Source organism: Xiphias gladius, chromosome 15 (genome assembly GCF_016859285.1).
Source record: "Xiphias gladius isolate SHS-SW01 ecotype Sanya breed wild chromosome 15, ASM1685928v1, whole genome shotgun sequence".
Classification (NCBI taxonomy): Eukaryota; Metazoa; Chordata; class Actinopteri; order Istiophoriformes; family Xiphiidae; genus Xiphias; species Xiphias gladius.
Genome location: NC_053414.1, coordinates 3,128,899 through 3,145,677, shown reverse-complemented (window position 1 = coordinate 3,145,677; position 16,779 = coordinate 3,128,899). Strand labels below are relative to the sequence as shown.

At 44.5% G+C, this 16,779-nt stretch overlaps 2 protein-coding genes across 2 annotated transcripts; one reads left to right on the top strand and one right to left on the bottom strand.

Moving 5' to 3' along the window:
- Positions 1–358: 358 nt before the first annotated feature.
- tomm20b (translocase of outer mitochondrial membrane 20b) lies at positions 359–6,067 on the bottom strand. Its single transcript, XM_040145183.1, has 5 exons — positions 5,789–6,067; positions 3,101–3,147; positions 1,950–2,031; positions 1,691–1,833; positions 359–1,025 (listed from the first exon to the last, which is right to left on the bottom strand). The coding sequence occupies exons 1-5, from the start codon at positions 5,910–5,912 to the stop codon at positions 981–983; spliced, it is 441 nt and encodes a 146-aa protein (XP_040001117.1). The 5' UTR covers positions 5,913–6,067; the 3' UTR covers positions 359–980.
- A 1,057-nt stretch (positions 6,068–7,124) lies between these two features.
- On the top strand, positions 7,125–10,305 carry LOC120799795 (E3 ubiquitin-protein ligase TRIM21-like). Its single transcript, XM_040145169.1, has 2 exons — positions 7,125–7,579; positions 7,831–10,305. The coding sequence occupies exon 2, from the start codon at positions 7,833–7,835 to the stop codon at positions 9,480–9,482; it is 1,650 nt and encodes a 549-aa protein (XP_040001103.1). The 5' UTR covers positions 7,125–7,579; positions 7,831–7,832; the 3' UTR covers positions 9,483–10,305.
- The last annotated feature ends 6,474 nt before the right edge of the window (positions 10,306–16,779 follow it).

Genomic DNA, 16,779 nt, shown 5'->3' with positions numbered 1-16,779 from the left:
TGTTTGCTGCAGGGGGTCTATCCACTTCTTCTCATTTCAAAAGTTAATGAAATGTGTAATTTGCCCAGGGGGGCTTTTGTAAGCCCCTGTAAATCCAGAACACTGCCCATCTTTTGTGACAGCCACAAATTGTTTGTCAGCGTCTGTTTTGTTTAGTCACACGTGAGGAGGCAGGAGGAAATGGTGAAACGGACCCAGCACCAAATTCAGGTTAGGAGTTGCTCAGTTCCTGGAGGATAAGGGCTAAAATGGCCGATGACCAACTTTCCTGCTGGGACCACATTGAAATCACAGGACAGTCCACACGTAGATTAATCTTAATATAAAACTAAAAAGACACAACCTCATAGTTTGTTCGGTTTTTTATTTATTTATTATGTTTTTCCTAAAGAGGGGCATCCTCTTTAACATGAACAAAACATTTCATCACTTTTTAAAAAGTGTTTCCAAGTCTAGACCCAAAAGAAAGACGACTGATAGCAAAACAATAAATACTTTGTGAAGCATCTGAGCAGATGTAACTGTAACTTTCTACTACTGATATCATAACCATGAAGACGGCTGGTACAAACACGTCCGAGAATGCGTAAACCTGGTTTATGATGCTGTCGGGATGTGTGCCACGCCGCCCCGAAGGAAGGAGCCGATTAATGTTTTCGACACGAACCCAGTCCGGTTAGTGAGTACATCCCTACTGTTGGTGGCACGGTGACAAGGTTGTTTGTATTTCTCTGGGCTTCATGATGGAGATATTCTAATACCCCAAAACGGGTAATTTAAGTTAAAAAAAAAAAAACACAAACACTACTGTCATGGATAAACCAGGAATAAAAAATGAATTCCCTTTAGGACGCCTTGGTGGGAAGTGATGGACGTCGGCCGGAGTGATGGCGGCCGAGGCGTTGGCAGGTCGTGATGGAAGGAGGAGGAGGAGCGGAGAAGGGTGGTGGGCGGGGGGTTACTTGGTCTCAGTCCTCCCTCTATTCTATATCGTCCTCACTCAGACTCTGTGCGCTCACGATGCGCTGCAAGAAAACCAACATTCAGAGCCGTGTTTTGATTTGAATGAAAAAGGACACGAGCAAAAGTAACCGAGCAGGGCGACAGTGTATCAGTAGATTCTGGACAGTCACGCAGGGGTCTGGGCTACCTGGATCGAGCTGGACCGGTTAGGAAGATAGTATGGCCACTTAGCTGAAGCTGGACCAGAGTTAGGGCTACCTGGCTGAAATTGGGGGTGTTGGAGGTACCTGACTGATTCTGGACTAGTTAGGATCGAGTGGGAGCTACCTGGATCATTCTGGACTATTTAGGAAGGTCTGAGGGCTACGTTTCCAATTCTGGACTAGTCATGGAGGTTTGGGGACTATCTGTCTGATAGCAGTACAAGTAAGGGATGTGTGGGAGCTAACTGGATGCTTCTAGACCAGCTCCAAAGATGCTAGGGATAGGCAGCTGATTCCAGACCAGTTAGGGTGGAGTTGGCACTACCTTGATCATGTTAGACCAGCTAGGAGGATGGTGGGGCTACCTGGCTGAAGTGGGACCATTTAGAGTGGTGTCGGGGCTGCAAGGCTGATTTTTGACCAGTAAGGGAGATGTTGGGGCTACATAGCAGATTCCAGGCCAGTTAGGGTGGAGTAGGGTCACCTGGCTGTTGATGGACCAGTTAGAGACTTGTCTGGCCTACCTGGCTGATGCTGGGCAGTTTGGTGAGCAGCATCTGGAATACGGGCGGCGGCAGAGTCTGCTGCAGGACCTGCAGCAGCTGCTGAGGCTGACCGCACACCGCAATGGCGTTGGTCAGGTGGTCCACACCTTTCTCATAGTCTCCTGTAGAGGGAAGCACGAACACACGATGTCCTTACTTTTAGAGCCGCCTGCAACGAGACTCAGAACCAATAAAATCATCTGAATGAAAAGAGGGTGTTGATGTGTGGGGGTGTTACCCTGAGCCAGCAGCTCCTCCCCCAGCTGGATCTCCTCCAGGAAGAACTTCTGCACCGCTTCAGCGTCCTTCAGGTCAGGAAGCTGCAGGAGAATCAACATTCAGCCACAGGACGAAGATCTGACAACTCCTCTTTCATAAGACAAAATCCCATGTGCAGTAATGTGCTTTGGAAACATAAACACAGTCAGGAGACTGATCTAAGTCTGTGGTCCGATCTGTTCTCCAGCCGTGACTTCGTCTCAACCAGCTCATCTCGTAACCCTCCATCAAACACCGCCATCCAACGAGGAAGCGGATAAAAGCGAGTGCTCGCTGAGGGCTCGGGTTCACTCCAAGTCCAACCCGCTGCTGAATTCACTGCCGCCAGCATACGCCACTACACTGTGTCAGAGCTGGTCCGAGGCGAGTCTCTGAAACAAAGCTTAGCCCTGGAGCTCACTGCCTAGCTTTAACGGCCCATCCGAGTCCGGTATCTCTGAGGTGACAAAAATCCAAGGTCAACTCAGGTGTCGGAGTTTCGGTTGCCCTCGGTCCTGCCTCTCAGGGTGCATTAAAACTAGTGACTGAAAAACCCCATTAACCACAAACCTAACCCTTCTATAACCCAAACACAACCGTGTGAACGGTAGAGGCTGCTTGAGGCTGGAAGCAGCCTGACAGGATGCGCTGCTGTCAGACAACACTGAGGGCAGAATAACATGCATCTTGAAGGAAGACACTGAAAGTCCTGCCAGAACTGGTCTGGAGGATCTGGCTTTCAAATGAAAAGCCCACTGCTTCCACCTGAAGTGTTAGTCCACATTAAAGCCAATTTTTCTCATCTGCTAAACTGGATTAATATAACACGGTGTGACCTGAACAGGATTTTTAAGGGAAAAACTAAACTAAATCAAAACCTCACTGATGATATAACAACAACAATATTATAAATGAGTTACGTACCCAGAAGGAGGACTATGGTAACTGTTAGGTAAAGTTGTGTTACATGTTTTACTCTCTGAGGAATATCTTACTGTATTTCACAACTTAAACGGTGTTTTCCCCGAAATGTAAAGCACATGATTTGTTCTGCACTGACTGACGGGGGGTGTCTGGAAAGCTGGGTGTAACGACACAGTTCAGCAGCAAGACGCGGAGGACAGTGCTCACCTTTGCCAGGCCTGCCCTCTCTTTGGCTACCTTCTGCTTTCTCCTCCCTGTGACAAAGAACACAAAACAGAAACCACATACAGTCAGAGTCCGGTTTACAACTGTTTGACCAAATTTACCACCCAAAGAACCACGAACTGTTGTTTTTTTCACTTGTTGTAGCAGAGTCTTTCTGTTGCTTCTTTTCTTCTTTTTTTTCCTGACTGATGATTTTTCAGCCTCTACCTGCAGATCACTTCAGGTTCTGAGATATGTCAGTCTGTCCTGCACAAACAGCAGGTTTAAGATCTACCCACAGGTTTTCAGTGGTGTTCAGGTCTGGAGGGGGAGGTGGCGGCCGTTCCAAAAGCGGTTCACGGTGGACGTCGAGGTCTGCTCTGGATCCCTCTATCAGTGTTTCCTGTGCCACTGGCTGCCACACAAGCCCAAAGCAGAACATTCAACCCCTCGTGTTCAACTGTCGGAAAAGATTTTCATCGAGTGCTGCTTCTTTTTGTCCCCAGACACACGTTTGGTGACTGTGGCCGAAGAGCTCAGTTTGACCTCCATGTGTCCACAGCTTTTGATTTTCTAGACGTTGCTCCGCAGGCCTCAGGTGCTGATTTTGTGATGAGGTGGCAGTTGAGGCATCAGTTAGCTGCGTTTTCAGATCCTCAGCCAGCTGCTCAGAGGAGCCCACGGTTGTTGAGTGTTACCACAGGGTTGGAAGAGTCCCAGGATTTACCGTCAGCCGATGACTCCTAATGACATTTCTCCACCTTACGAGTCAATGAGTCAGTTGAGGCCTAAGACGAGTTAATGAAGTTTTACAGGAGTGTTTTACATGTAGAAGGGTGTCCCAGCGTTTGCACAGGCCACAATTACTGTGTCATTTTTTCTTTTCTTCAAGTTGACGGATTAAAAAGTTGGATGAAGGCATCATCTTGAATGTCCGCTTGCTGCAGGGGTTGGATTTCCCTCTCAACAAAATATGTCATTTTCCCAGAGTTGGCCGAACTTCTTCATACAGCTGTTTATATTTTGACAACAGCAATATCAGCCCCGGCCGACCCCTTTCTTTGGACCAAATGTCTGTTGAAGAGTCAGCTTCTGAAACTGGAAACGATTTAATGATTGACAAAGTTAATGGATCAACGATTGGAAACGAATTCCAAAAAACTCTTCTCTCTTCAGACACTGGCTGGTTGGTCCTCTGCCCACAGTGTTAAAGGGCTGAACTGTTACTCTTTAGGCAGCCTCATGTCGCTGTTCCCTGAATAACACAGTAAGCTCCATTTGGCTGAAAGCCCCACGCTGGCAGGACAGGGATGCTGACTGGGTTGTTGTGTAACAGCTTCAAATGGCACAACCGCTAGCTTTCTGAATGAGCCCGTGTTGCTGGTTGGGTCCGGGCAGAGCAAAGAGTCCCTCTCACACCGTTGTGTCTCAGTCATATTTAGGAACAGTCAAGAGTAAAGAGGCACTGCAAGTGCTGTGCTGAGTCCGGGGTCTAGATACTGTGAGCAAGCGAATCTTGGCTCTTGCTAGAGACTGGAAGGTTGCCAGTTCAATCAGCAGACTGACAGGAGATGCCTGGGCCGGAGCAGGGAAGTGAATAAAGAGCATTTGCCAGTCCCCAATTTTCTGACTGCTAATGGCTGTGTGACCTGGGACACTGCTGACAAGAGTGCCCATGTTTAGCTGTTTAATTAACTTTCTGTCCATTAAAATAGGAAGAACCACACACCAGACTCCATTGAAAAAAACAGGCATTTTAACATGACCTTGCTAAAATCTACAAGGTGAATAACGGATAGGATACGACATGGGGTATTTTAACAATATTTAGAGGTTCCTCTTCAATTCAGCATATATCATCCTACTCCATTAACATATCCATTTTTGTCCATCTGTTTGCCAGTTACTTGTTCCATTCAGTCTCTCACCGAAATACACTGTGGAAGGCACCAGCAACCACAAAGTATGAATGTGAAACTAAAGGGAGAGACTTGAAGCTACCACAGGGCACATATGTTATTTACGTGCCCATGGTAGTTCATTCCGCCTCATTCCGGACAATTTCCTAATTAGGTAAAACATGTCAAATCGAGTTGTCACAACAACATTGAACTCATGTCCTGGTGTCTGCAGGTACAAACCAGAGTTAATCACAATTTGGCTGCAGGACCTGACACTAAAACCTCGCAGGTAAACAAAGCAACTGCCTATAAAGCACACACATTTTACATCCAGGTCGTGTCGGACATCATCAAAACTCAGTTCTACAGATTTTAAATCTAGAAAAGAAAAGAGATGGGCTCAATTCTTGTAAGGCACGGCAAGGGTCTGAAAAAATGTGGCACTCTCCTTTAAGTGGTTGTATTTGGCTGGTCGACTCTGAGCCGAATTAACCCGAAGACGTCGTGGAATTGTGTAAAGTCTTAAGTTTGCTCTGCTAAGTATATTAATAGGTTGTTTAGTAAGAGAACATTGAAATGCCTGATTACTGAACGGAGTTCGGCCTGAAAGCTTCGTCAAACAAGCCATTACGGATTGTGTCGGGACTGCAGACCCTTTGTTTCAAGCGAATACTGTGATGAGCCAAAAGAGAAGGCTAAACCGAACCGAACCGGACAACACCGGTCGGGATCCGAGCTCCCAGGCTTGATGAAGATGGAGGAGGAGGAGGAGGAGGAGGTCAACACTCACGTTCTCGCAGTCTGTTCTTGAAGTTAGGGTCACTCCGTCTTTTCCTGTCGAAATAAATGCAGTAACCGACGAACAGAGCTCCGCAGACCCCCGCGGCTATCGCGCTCGTCCTACCGCCCATCATAACTCCCGGTACCCGCTCGGTTTTTGGAGGATTTCGGCTGAATTTCGTGTTCTTTCCCCGGTGGTTGGATTATGTCAGGAGGCTGGCGGAGCGGCTCAGGGCAGGAAGGACCCGCAAGGCCCCCGCCGTTTGACAGCTGGTAGCCGTCTGAAAACGCCTGACTGAAAATGTGAAGACTAAAAACATTTCTGCCGTTAATGAAGCTGTAAACGAGCGATTGGGTTTGAGAGTTTTGGGTTAGGTGTCTTAAAAATGTACAGGAATTCTGAATAGAAGTGGCATGCATAGATTGAGACATTTATCACGTACACACGATAAACGACTCAAAATGTGAGACTGCAGCAATGAATGAAGCTAAATTACCCTTTCTGTTTATTTCTTAAAAACTATATAGGACGTATATTACTATATTAGCATTCTTTACAGCTTACATACCAGTACAGGGTGTCTACAGTGTTCATCATATTAGAGGCAAGACTTTTTAAAATGATTTAATAGTTATATAGACTGCAATTCAATACCGTTTTCACAGTCATACAGCCAGAACAGAAAACAAGCAATAAGACCTACAACTATTGCTTAAGTGCGTGATTTTATTGACATTTATGCCACATTTTCGTCACTACTTCCCAGCTGTATATAACAATAATTCTTAGTAAGATAATTAATCAAATAACGTGACCTAGACAGACAAGTGGATCACAGAACAGATCGATGGGACAGGGACCGAGGGGCCGGAGGAGTCAGGGGCCCCTGGGCCAGAGCTTCTGAAGTGGCTGTTAATGTTTCTTGTTTGAAAGCCAAAGAGCTCAGTTAGTTCAATTCAATTCAGTTTTACTTATATAGCAGCCACATCATAATAGAGGCTACTCTCGGGGCACGTTTCATGTAGAGCAGGTCTAGACCGGACTCTTTATAGTTATATTTACAGAGACCCAACATTTCCCCCACGGTCAAGCACCGGGCTACAGCGGCCAGGAAAAACTCCCCTTTAACAGGTAGAAACCAGGCTCAAGGTGGGGGGGTAGCGGGACGAAAGAGAACACAGAACAGGACTGGAAAGACAAAACCACCACTAAAAAACATGAAACCAACTCACATTGTATCGGAAACACAAATGATAGTCTTTCACCATTTAAACTCTTTTACCTTTTATTTCATTGGATTTTTTGTGATGTTTCATATAAAGTACTTTGGAGGGCTGGTCTGTGTTTGAATACCGTAACTACCAGATAACAGTGGTTATGTTCATGATGGACACAATGAGTGACTTAGTCCAGCACTGAGTCCTCAAGCTCCTTCCTAGAAGACTGAAAATGTGTCAGCGACTAAAACAGATGCTGTAACGTGAATGAAAAGATATTTTGACATGAAGGAAACTACTCTGGTGTACAGTTTCACAGGAGTTAAATCCTGAGCGGAAGAAGAAACTGTTTGTGGAAGCGTTTTATTTTGAAACTGGACTCAAGTCAGACGTGTTTCCCCTCTGGATCCAGCAGAGTCCAGCATAACAGCACAGGTCAGAGAGAGGAGAGTTTGTTGAAGTGAAACCGAAAGTTTTTTCTGAGCGACAGCAGAACTGCATTTGAGACAAATCTCTGCGTTTCCGTCAAAAGAAAAATAAAATAGAGCTCATCAGGATATTCTCAACAACTGCTCAAATACTGGTGAGTACAGCTGATAATATTTACTGTGTTTCAACAAACAGCATTAGCACAAACTAAGAGGGCTACTCAGACAGGAAGTTCATCTCCTCATGTCATACTGACAATTGTCAGATGAACTAAAGTGAAGTTCAGTGACGTTAAACTGTAGAATTAAAACTTATTTCTTCTTCATAATGTTGATGCTCAACAATAATGAATCATTTTCTACTTGAAATGTTTTTCACAATCTCACTTTTGTTCTCAATGTGTAGACATGTCTGCTGCCAGTAACCTGCAATCTGAAGATCATTTTCTGTGCTCCATCTGTCTGGATGTGTTCACTGATCCCGTCAGTGCACCATGTGGACACAACTTCTGCAAAAACTGCATAGACAAACACTGGAATATTGATGGCAGGTGCCGGTGTCCTATGTGTAAGAAGGTTTACAAAACAAGACCTGAACTTCAAATCAATACTTTCATCTCTGAGATGGTTGCTCAGTTCAGACAGTCAACTCAACAGAAAGCCAGCAGCAGCAGCAGCAGCAGCTCAGAGCAACAAGCTGCCAAACCAGCAGAAGTTCCCTGTGACATCTGCACTGGAACCAAACTGAAGGCCCTGAGGTCCTGCCTGGTGTGTCTGACCTCCTACTGTGAGACTCACCTGGAGCCTCATCTGACGGTGTCAGGCCTGAAAAGACATCAGCTGATCCACCCCGTGGAGAACCTGGAAGACAGGATGTGTACGAAGCACGATAAACCTCTGGAGCTGTTCTGTAAGACCGACCAGACATATGTCTGCTTGATGTGCTCTGTTTTAGATCACAAGACACATGAGTTTGTTCCTCTGGAAGAAGAATATGAAGGAAGGAAGGCAGAGCTGGGGAAGACTGAGGCTGAAATTCAGCAGATGATCCGGAAGAGACGACTGAAGATCCAGGAGATCAAACACTCAGTGAAGATCAGTAAAGATGATGCAGACAGAGAGAAAGCAGAAGGTGTTCAGGTCTTCACTGCTCTGAAGGAGTCTGTTGACAGAGGCCTGAACGAGCTCATGAAGGAGATCGAAGAGAAACAGAAAACGACAGAGAAACAGGCTGAAGTTTTCATCAGAGATCTGGAACAGGAAATCTCTGAGCTGATGAAGAGAAGCACTGAGGTGGAGCAGCTCTCACGCTCTGAAGACCACCTCCACCTCCTCCAAAACTTCCCATCCCTGAAAGCTGCTCCACCCACCAAGGACTGGACAGAGGTCAGAGTCCGTCTACCGTCATATCGGGGGACTGTGGTGAGAACTGTGGCTCAGCTGGAGAAGACGCTCGGTAAAGAGACGAAGAAGCTGTTTGAGGCTGAGCTGAAGAGGGTCCAGCAGTATGCAGTGGATGTGACTCTTGATCCTGATACAGCACATCCTGGTCTCATCCTTTCTGATGATGGGAAAGAAGTAAATGACGGTGACGTGGAGAAAAATCTCCCAGACACCCCAGAAAGATTTTCTTCTCTCTGTGTCTTAGGAAAGCAGAGTTTCTCCTCAGGCAGGTTTTACTACGAGGTTCAGGTTAAAGGAAAGACTGCCTGGACTTTAGGAGTGGCCAGAGAGTCAATCAACAGGAAGGGAGACATCACACTGAGCCCTGACGATGGATACTGGACTATATGGTTGAGAAATGGTAATGAGTACGAAGCTAATACTGACTATCTAGTCTGTCTCTCTCTGAAGTCTCGGCCTGAGAAGGTGGGGGTGTTTGTGGATTATGAGGAAGGTCTGGTCTCCTTTTATGACGTAGATACTGCAGCTCTCATCTACTCCTTTACTGGCTGCTCCTTCACTGAGAGACTCTACCCGTTCTTCTGTCCCTGTAATAACGATGGTGGTAAAAACTCCACCCCTCTGATCATCTGTCCTGTCAATCAAACTGCCTGATCTGTGTTATGATGAAGCGTCGCCAACAATCAATATACTTATTAAATGAATCTTTACATTTAACCTCTAAAGTGTAAATATACACCAGCAAAGTATTTATACCACAAGTAGTAGGATGATAATAAATTAGAGACATGAAAACTAACCAATCAATGAAAACCTGATCATTGCACATATTCAGTGGTAATGTACAGTGTAAACGTAAAATAGAGACACTGTGATCACAGTGGTATGCGTCAGACCACTAGGCCATCAGGATGTGTCTCGTTTATTTTCAGTGTTATATGTAAAGCCTTTTGTGTTGCACAAATTTAGCTGCCTTGCAGTGGTTGTTATTTGGAAACTGGGCCAATTACTGGTAGCAGAGCTGGAATGATGAGTCGATTAATCGATTAGTCGATGGACAGAAAATTAATTGGTAACTCTTTTGATAATCAATTCATTGTTGAAAACAAATTTTAGTAAAACGGCGAAAAAAATTCAGCTTCTTCAACGTGAGCATTTTCTGTTTGTTTTTTTAATTTTATGTAAAGAGCAGCCTGTTACCCATCTCTGATAGAGGAAAATAGAAACAGCCCTTGGTTTCTTTTCAGCTCTGTAGCCAGGCTGACAGAGTCATAGCTCCATTGATCCATGGAGACCTATAGCTCTCAGTAGAGATGACTTCATGAGCTTCTTTAATGATAAAATCCTAACTGGGAGCCCGGCATTGCCCTGGCCTCCAGCACCATTAGGAGTCTTGGAGTTCTCTTTACTCAGGATATGTTCTTTAACTCCCACATAAAACAAGGACTGTCTTTTTCACCTACGTAAAATTGTAAAAATCAGGCACATCCGTTCTCAAAAAGATGCAGAAAAACTAGTCGATGCTTTTGTTACCTCCAGGCTGGATTATTGTAATTCCTTATTATCAGGCTGTCCCAACAAATCTTTACATACTCTCCAGCTGACCCAGAATGCTGCAGCGCAAGAACTGACAGGAACTAGGAAAAGAGATCATATTCCTCCTGTGTTAGCTTCTCTGCATTGGCTTCCTGTAAAATCCTGAATAGAATTTAAAATCCTCCTCCTGGTTTACAAAGCCCTTAATGGTCAGGAAAATCTCTGAGCTGATGAAGAGAAGCACTGAGGTGAAGCAGCTCTCACGCTCTGAAGACCACCTCCACCTCCTCCAACACTTCCCATCCCTGAAAGCTGCTCCATCCACCAAGGACCGGATAGCAGTCAGAGTCCGTCTATCGTCACATCGGGGGACTGTGGTGAGAACTGTGGCTCAGCTGGAGGAGACGCTCAGTAAAGAGAATAAGATGTTTGAAGCTGAGCTGAAGAGGGTCCAGCAGTATGCAGTGGATGTGACTCTTGATCCTGATACAGCACATCCTGGTCTCATCCTTTCTGATGATGGGAAAGAAGTAAATGATGGTGATGTGGAGAAAAATCTCCCAGACACCCCAGAAAGATTTTCTTCTTCTTGTCTCTGTGTCTTAGGAAAGCAGAGTTTCTCTTCAGCCAGGTTTTACTACGAGGTTCAGGTTAAAGGAAAGACTGCCTGGATTTTAGGAGTGGCCAGAGAGTCAATCAACAGGAAGGGAGACATCACACTGAGCCCTGACGATGGATACTGGACTATATGGTTGAGAAATGGTAATGAGTACGAAGCTAATACTGACTATCTAGTCTGTCTCTCTCTGAAGTCTCTTTTAATAATTGTAGAATGTCTGATGAGTTTAGGTGTAAAAATAGTTGATTCTTTTTTAAAACAATTCCTTAAGAGCAGATCATGAATAAACCAGAAGTCTGTAATCTGTGTTTCTCACATTAAAACATTAAAAAATAAATAATTGCAAAAAGCTTTAGATTGTGGGTGTCAGCCGATTTTGTTTCTAATGTCACAGCTTATAATGTGTTTTAATCCTGAGGGTTTTAACAGTCTGAGCAAAGAAATGAACTCGGTCTATTCACCGATGAGACGACCAAGTCATAATATGAGAGACTTACATTGTAATTGAAAGGTGAAGTACAGCCGCAAACAAAAGTCCATAAAACAGTTCAGTGCACAGGGGACACTGAGGACTGTCTATACACTGAGACGCTTAAATGATCGGCAGATAAAGAAAGTTTAGTTTGCTGTTTCTGCATCGAATCAAACGCGTAAATGATCAAGAAATCAATGACCAAATTAATAATAAATGAACATGTAAATAAAAATAAATTGATGAATAAAAACATCCTGTCGGTCATTGTTTCACTACAGTGGTGCTGTAAAGTGTCTATCTTTAGTTACATCATTAATAACAGTATATACATAACTAAAACATCTACGTGCCCCAACCTGATTTCTATCATTTCAATGAAGAGCAGCAGGTTTGTCCTATAGATTCATGTACAAAGAGTCGAGTACAAGTAAAAGTCCCACATTCCTTCAAAAGTAAAAGTACCAACAACTTCATGTACTTAACAAATCAAAAGGAAAAGTCCTCAGTTAACTGATGTACTGTTATACAGGACATTACTAGATTAATATTGATGAATCAATGCATACGTAGAATTTAACTGTTGAAGTTGGTCGGCTACATACAGTTCTGTAGTTTTAATCCAGTGGTTCCCAACCTAGGGGTCGGGTCCCTCCAGAGGGGTCACCAGATAAATCTGAGGGGGTCAGATGATTCATGGGAGAGGAAAGAAGAACCCAATCGTAGGACCTCATGGGTCACACAGAACCCCTCGCTGCAGCCGCCACATGTAGCCGGGTAAGAACTGGAGAAGAGGTTCCTCAAACTGTTCTTTATTCATGCACACACATCACAACACAAGACTCTCTGAATGAAAATGATTTCAGTCCCGGCAAAGTAACAAAAAGTGGGAGTAACATCATGCAGTATCCATACTAACTATAAACTGTGACTGCATCACACCCACACGAAACCACTTTACAGCTGCACCGAACGGTACGTTTCAATTCAACTCAGGTCTAATGGCGGCAAGTCAAGCAAATAAAAGAGTTCATTCAACTATTCAAGCGAAATGACTGCGCCGAAGCCACTTCGCTTTGACTGGGTTGAATCCGCACTCCAAAGAAAATAGAGTACGTGAGTAGTAAAATGAGTTCTATCATTGATTCACTTTGCTTTAATTGTGTGCTTTTAGAACAAGCTTTGTGCCTGTGGTTGGTGTATTGGAATGTGTGTAACTGAAGAAGGTGAAAATATCATGCTAATGCTGTCCAGATGTTCTGTGCTGTGGTTTTTTTTCCTGGCAGCTGTAGCCGGACCTACAGTATGTTCGTCCCGATAGGCTGTATTAGTGAGTGTCCCGCTTGCGGACAGTTCATGGCTTCTTTCCAGTTGGTTAAGATTATGTTGTTTTTTGGGCAAGTGGCCAATCATGGCCTTCGGCCTTCGTCTCGAAGAAAACTATAAAACACACTCTGTGTTTTGTTCTAAGAGATTCTCCCTTCGTTTCCAAGGTTAAAGGAACCTGCATGCAACGTTCTTATTGTTCCTCATCCGTCAGTGTTTTGTGTGTTCTTTCAGAGGGTTTTTTCTAAACAAGGCCAATTTTCCATAACAAGCCTGAATTAACTTGACATGAGAGGGCAGATAATTGCATTATCTAACAACTAACACAGATAACCACAGCAGCAGCACTTGTCGAACTTGTGAAGTGAAATACGTTAAACTCACGGTGTCGCGGACGCACGGGATCTATTAGTCCATAAAAGGAGAGGAAACCGCTGTGAGAAGACAAGTCCTGGCAGCGAGGCACCAAACCCACTTCGGACGTGCTCAAGCTGCAACAGTGAATGCAGCTGGAAACCTGGATAGTGGGTTGATGGCGTCCTTCTCTGATTGGCCAAGACCCTAACTGGTTGTTAACAGTAGACGACCGTGGGCTGAGGCAGGTTGTGTGGCAGGATCTGAATCTCCTGACGCAAGCAAACTCCGTTGTCCACGACAAAAGCGCCAGGATGATTCCAAGCCGACCTTTGGAACACAAACTTACATCCGTTCTTCGGCCTTTGCTTTAACTTTGCTTTCTTGTGAAACAGTTGGGGATTTGACCTTTTTTACTGAAATGAAACCATGGACGAAATTTAGGGGGGAAATGTCACAGACATCTGAAACATGACATGGACACGCAACTACACACTGATTTTACATAAGGTGTCACAAGCCCAGATAGTAGCCACTGCTTTACCCTTGGTATATGGTTTATACTCATCAGATCAGTGTCCAGCTCTTTGCTGCAGCAGCTGTTGCTCCCCCTCAGCGAAAAAGCCAAAGATTCAAGTCAAAGTGCTGAATATGCTCATGTCTGACTGAAACTGAGTCACACAGACACAGACAGACTGAGAGAAGCATCATGTCCTGTGGCATTATGGGTACAGCAGGCTACAGACACCTGCAGTGACTCCAGTCCTCAAGCAGGGGTAGCTGTTGATCCAGCACAGCGTCCACAAAACACACACACACACTCTGAGAATACACTCACTGTTTAAAGCCCAACACACACACACACACAGTCCGGCCGTGTGTGTGAATGCAGAGTCTGCATCCTTTCAGACTGTGATAACTTGATATGTGGAGGCCTGATGGTGTCCAGATTTAAACAGACAGTCAGCAGCTCGTAAGGCAGCATGAATGAGCAACACATAACACTGGAAGGAGTGCATTTGCAGCACAGAGACACACACACACACACACACACACACACACACACATATTCGCCTGGATGGTTTAATCCAAACTGTCCTGCAGCATCATGGGAGAGCAGGACAGCCTGTGTTTATAGTCAGTGTGAACAGATCGACCCGGGTTATCTGAAGATTCAGTTTAACATGACTGTGACCCTGCTCCTCTCCGGTGTGAAATTAGGAACACAGATTACTATTAGTAACTATAGGGTTGTTCTTCAATGCCTTTGATTACACTGAATGATGTTGTTACCTTGCAGTTTGTTCTTTAATCAATTCTGTAATAATTGGAGATATATAGATCTTTTATGTTCCAGAAACCCTTGGTGCGGCCTACGGGCCAGGGTGCACTCAATCAGAACTGATTCGCACTTTGTGCTGTCTGTCCACGTCGTAAATCAAAGGTGTTTATACTTGATCCAAACGGCCCCGCTCGAAGGCCAGAGGGGAGACTTGTAACGTGTTGTTTAAATATGGGGAATGCCGCGTTCGTTGTCAGACAGTCTCTTCAGGAAGATGTTGACATGAAAAGCGCCACAAATAGTTGTGGCAGCTGGTCAGTTATGGTGTTGAATGGCTGTAAACGTCAGATTGTTACAGAAAAGGTCGTACGCAGCTACTTTAATCCAAAAATTGGACGGGGGTCTTTGCGTAGCTATTCGACTAAGTGACGAGCAGTCCTGATGGAACACACTGGCTCCTTAGGGACCCTCAGTGGTTGAACAGCATCTGAAACCCCCTCGCCCCAATCCTTACCAACACTGGGACGAGTTAACGCAAACGGGCAGATCTGTTCAAATGTGTGGAGGTGAGAAGGTAGCTGGGTTTGAACTTCTCTCTCTAAGCTCTCTCTTTTCATTTTCCACACAGCTACATCCATCATTTTTTTTTGTGAACGACCCAGCACAACGTCATGAATGTCTGTAAGAAGAGACTGTCTGAGACTGTGCTCCATTATCCCTGTTTACTGTATTTAATCTCACCCTGATAACTTTCCAACATGCGAAGCTTAAGAACATCTGGATCATCAGTATGTTTCTCATTCCTTCATACTGTGGCTGTCAGTATTGTTCAATGGGGCCCAACATGGCCTGGTATAGATGCAGCCCTAGATATTGTCAGTTTTATTTAGAGAATTTGATTTCTTTTAAGAATTAATCAGATTTAAAAGACTTGTTTAAGGCTTGTAGCTGAGGGCAGATATCATCTTTCCCATTAGCTAGTGCTACCAGTAGCATATGTTAGTGCTTTGTGTTGCATGAAGACACTTAAAATGTAATTGAAGGGTTATCCAAACGCAATACACACTGACCTGTTTCATGTACCGTATGCTTGAATGACACGTTGCATATTTGTGTTTGAGACAAAAAACATTTGTTGATTCGTCGTGTGTCATATTTGTTGATACACGATCATATTTATTGGGATTTGCATGAGCCTGTTATTTACATTGTTACCTACATAGGATGAAATGTTATGCAAAGGTTTTGATGAAAACTATGTGAGGGAAAACGTAGGCTTTCATTGGGGGGCCAAATATTTTTGTTGGAGGGCCGGCTTTTGCTCACAGGATGCTATTTGCCTACCACTGCTGTAGGGGTTGTATATAGCTTTCAACTTTAACGTTGCTTTCGTGAGAGCAAGGGTCAAGGCTGGTTGATATGAAATGTAAAAATGCCCCCAGAGTTCTACTTATTTGCGAACACTCCAGCTAAGGCCATGAATCCAGCATATTCTGGAACATTTGTCACGAATTTATAAACAAAATTGTGAGAAAGAAATCAGTCTTACATCATAAAAGTGAATTGATCAAACAAGGAGTGCAATCTTAAGGGTTCGGTATCCTTCGAATCATGGATTGCACGACGTGACCAGCGCAAAAGTGTTTACAGCTGTTCTGGACGACTGCACTCGAAGTTAGGGAGGTCATAGAGAGGAGGGAAGTGTGATGAATTGTTCAAGTGGGGATAACGAAGCACACTTTTCTCTTTGAATCCATTCATAGCGTTGCATTTGGTTATTCACATGAAAAAGTGACAGAGATACAGTAGCTGTATGAAGGCTGAAACAAGACTGGGTCAGAACCCAGTATCTCGCTGGACTCGCCCTTTATCTGTTTGCTTCTCTCCTCTCTGTGCTCACACAAACAGTCATTTAATGCAGATGAATTCCCAATGAAGCCGTTCTCATTTACATGTTTTTCCGTTTCTGTTGTCAGACAACGGAACAATTATGACTGAAACGTGGCCCATTAAGACTGGATGTTAACCCGCAGTCACTTCCAAGACATTTCCAAGCTGCTGCTCTGCTGCTAAAATCCTGGTTTTATAACCACGGCGTCGTCTGACAGACTCACCAGACACACAAGCTAAAGAAAACGGCCGTGCTTTGATTTCAGGTATATTTACCTGTAGAATGATCAGTCAGAGAGAAAGTTAGAAGCTCATTCATGTGTGTTTCAGCCACCGTGCGGTCAGTTGAAGCATAGAGAGGTGTGCCTATGGAGGGATTCGTGGGTCAATAATATCGACTCTCTTCTATGGAAGTAGCTAAGGTTTGACCAGAAAGTTGCCAGATTTGTTGCTATGTGCTTTCATGAAGAAA

Bases quoted from the DNA above. Each gene is read 5' to 3' on its own strand.
- tomm20b (XM_040145183.1), bottom strand. From the start codon at position 5,912: ATGATGGGCGGTAGGACGAGCGCGATAGCCGCGGGGGTCTGCGGAGCT. The intron at 1,834-1,949 runs GTAACACCCCCA...TTCCCTCTACAG, and splicing joins GGAGGAGCTGCTGGCTCAGG to GAGACTATGAGAAAGGTGTG. The intron at 1,026-1,690 runs GTAGGCCAGACA...GTTTTCTTGCAG, and splicing joins AACTGCCCAGCATCAGCCAG to CGCATCGTGAGCGCACAGAG.
- LOC120799795 (XM_040145169.1), top strand. From the start codon at position 7,833: ATGTCTGCTGCCAGTAACCTGCAATCTGAAGATCATTTTCTGTGCTCC.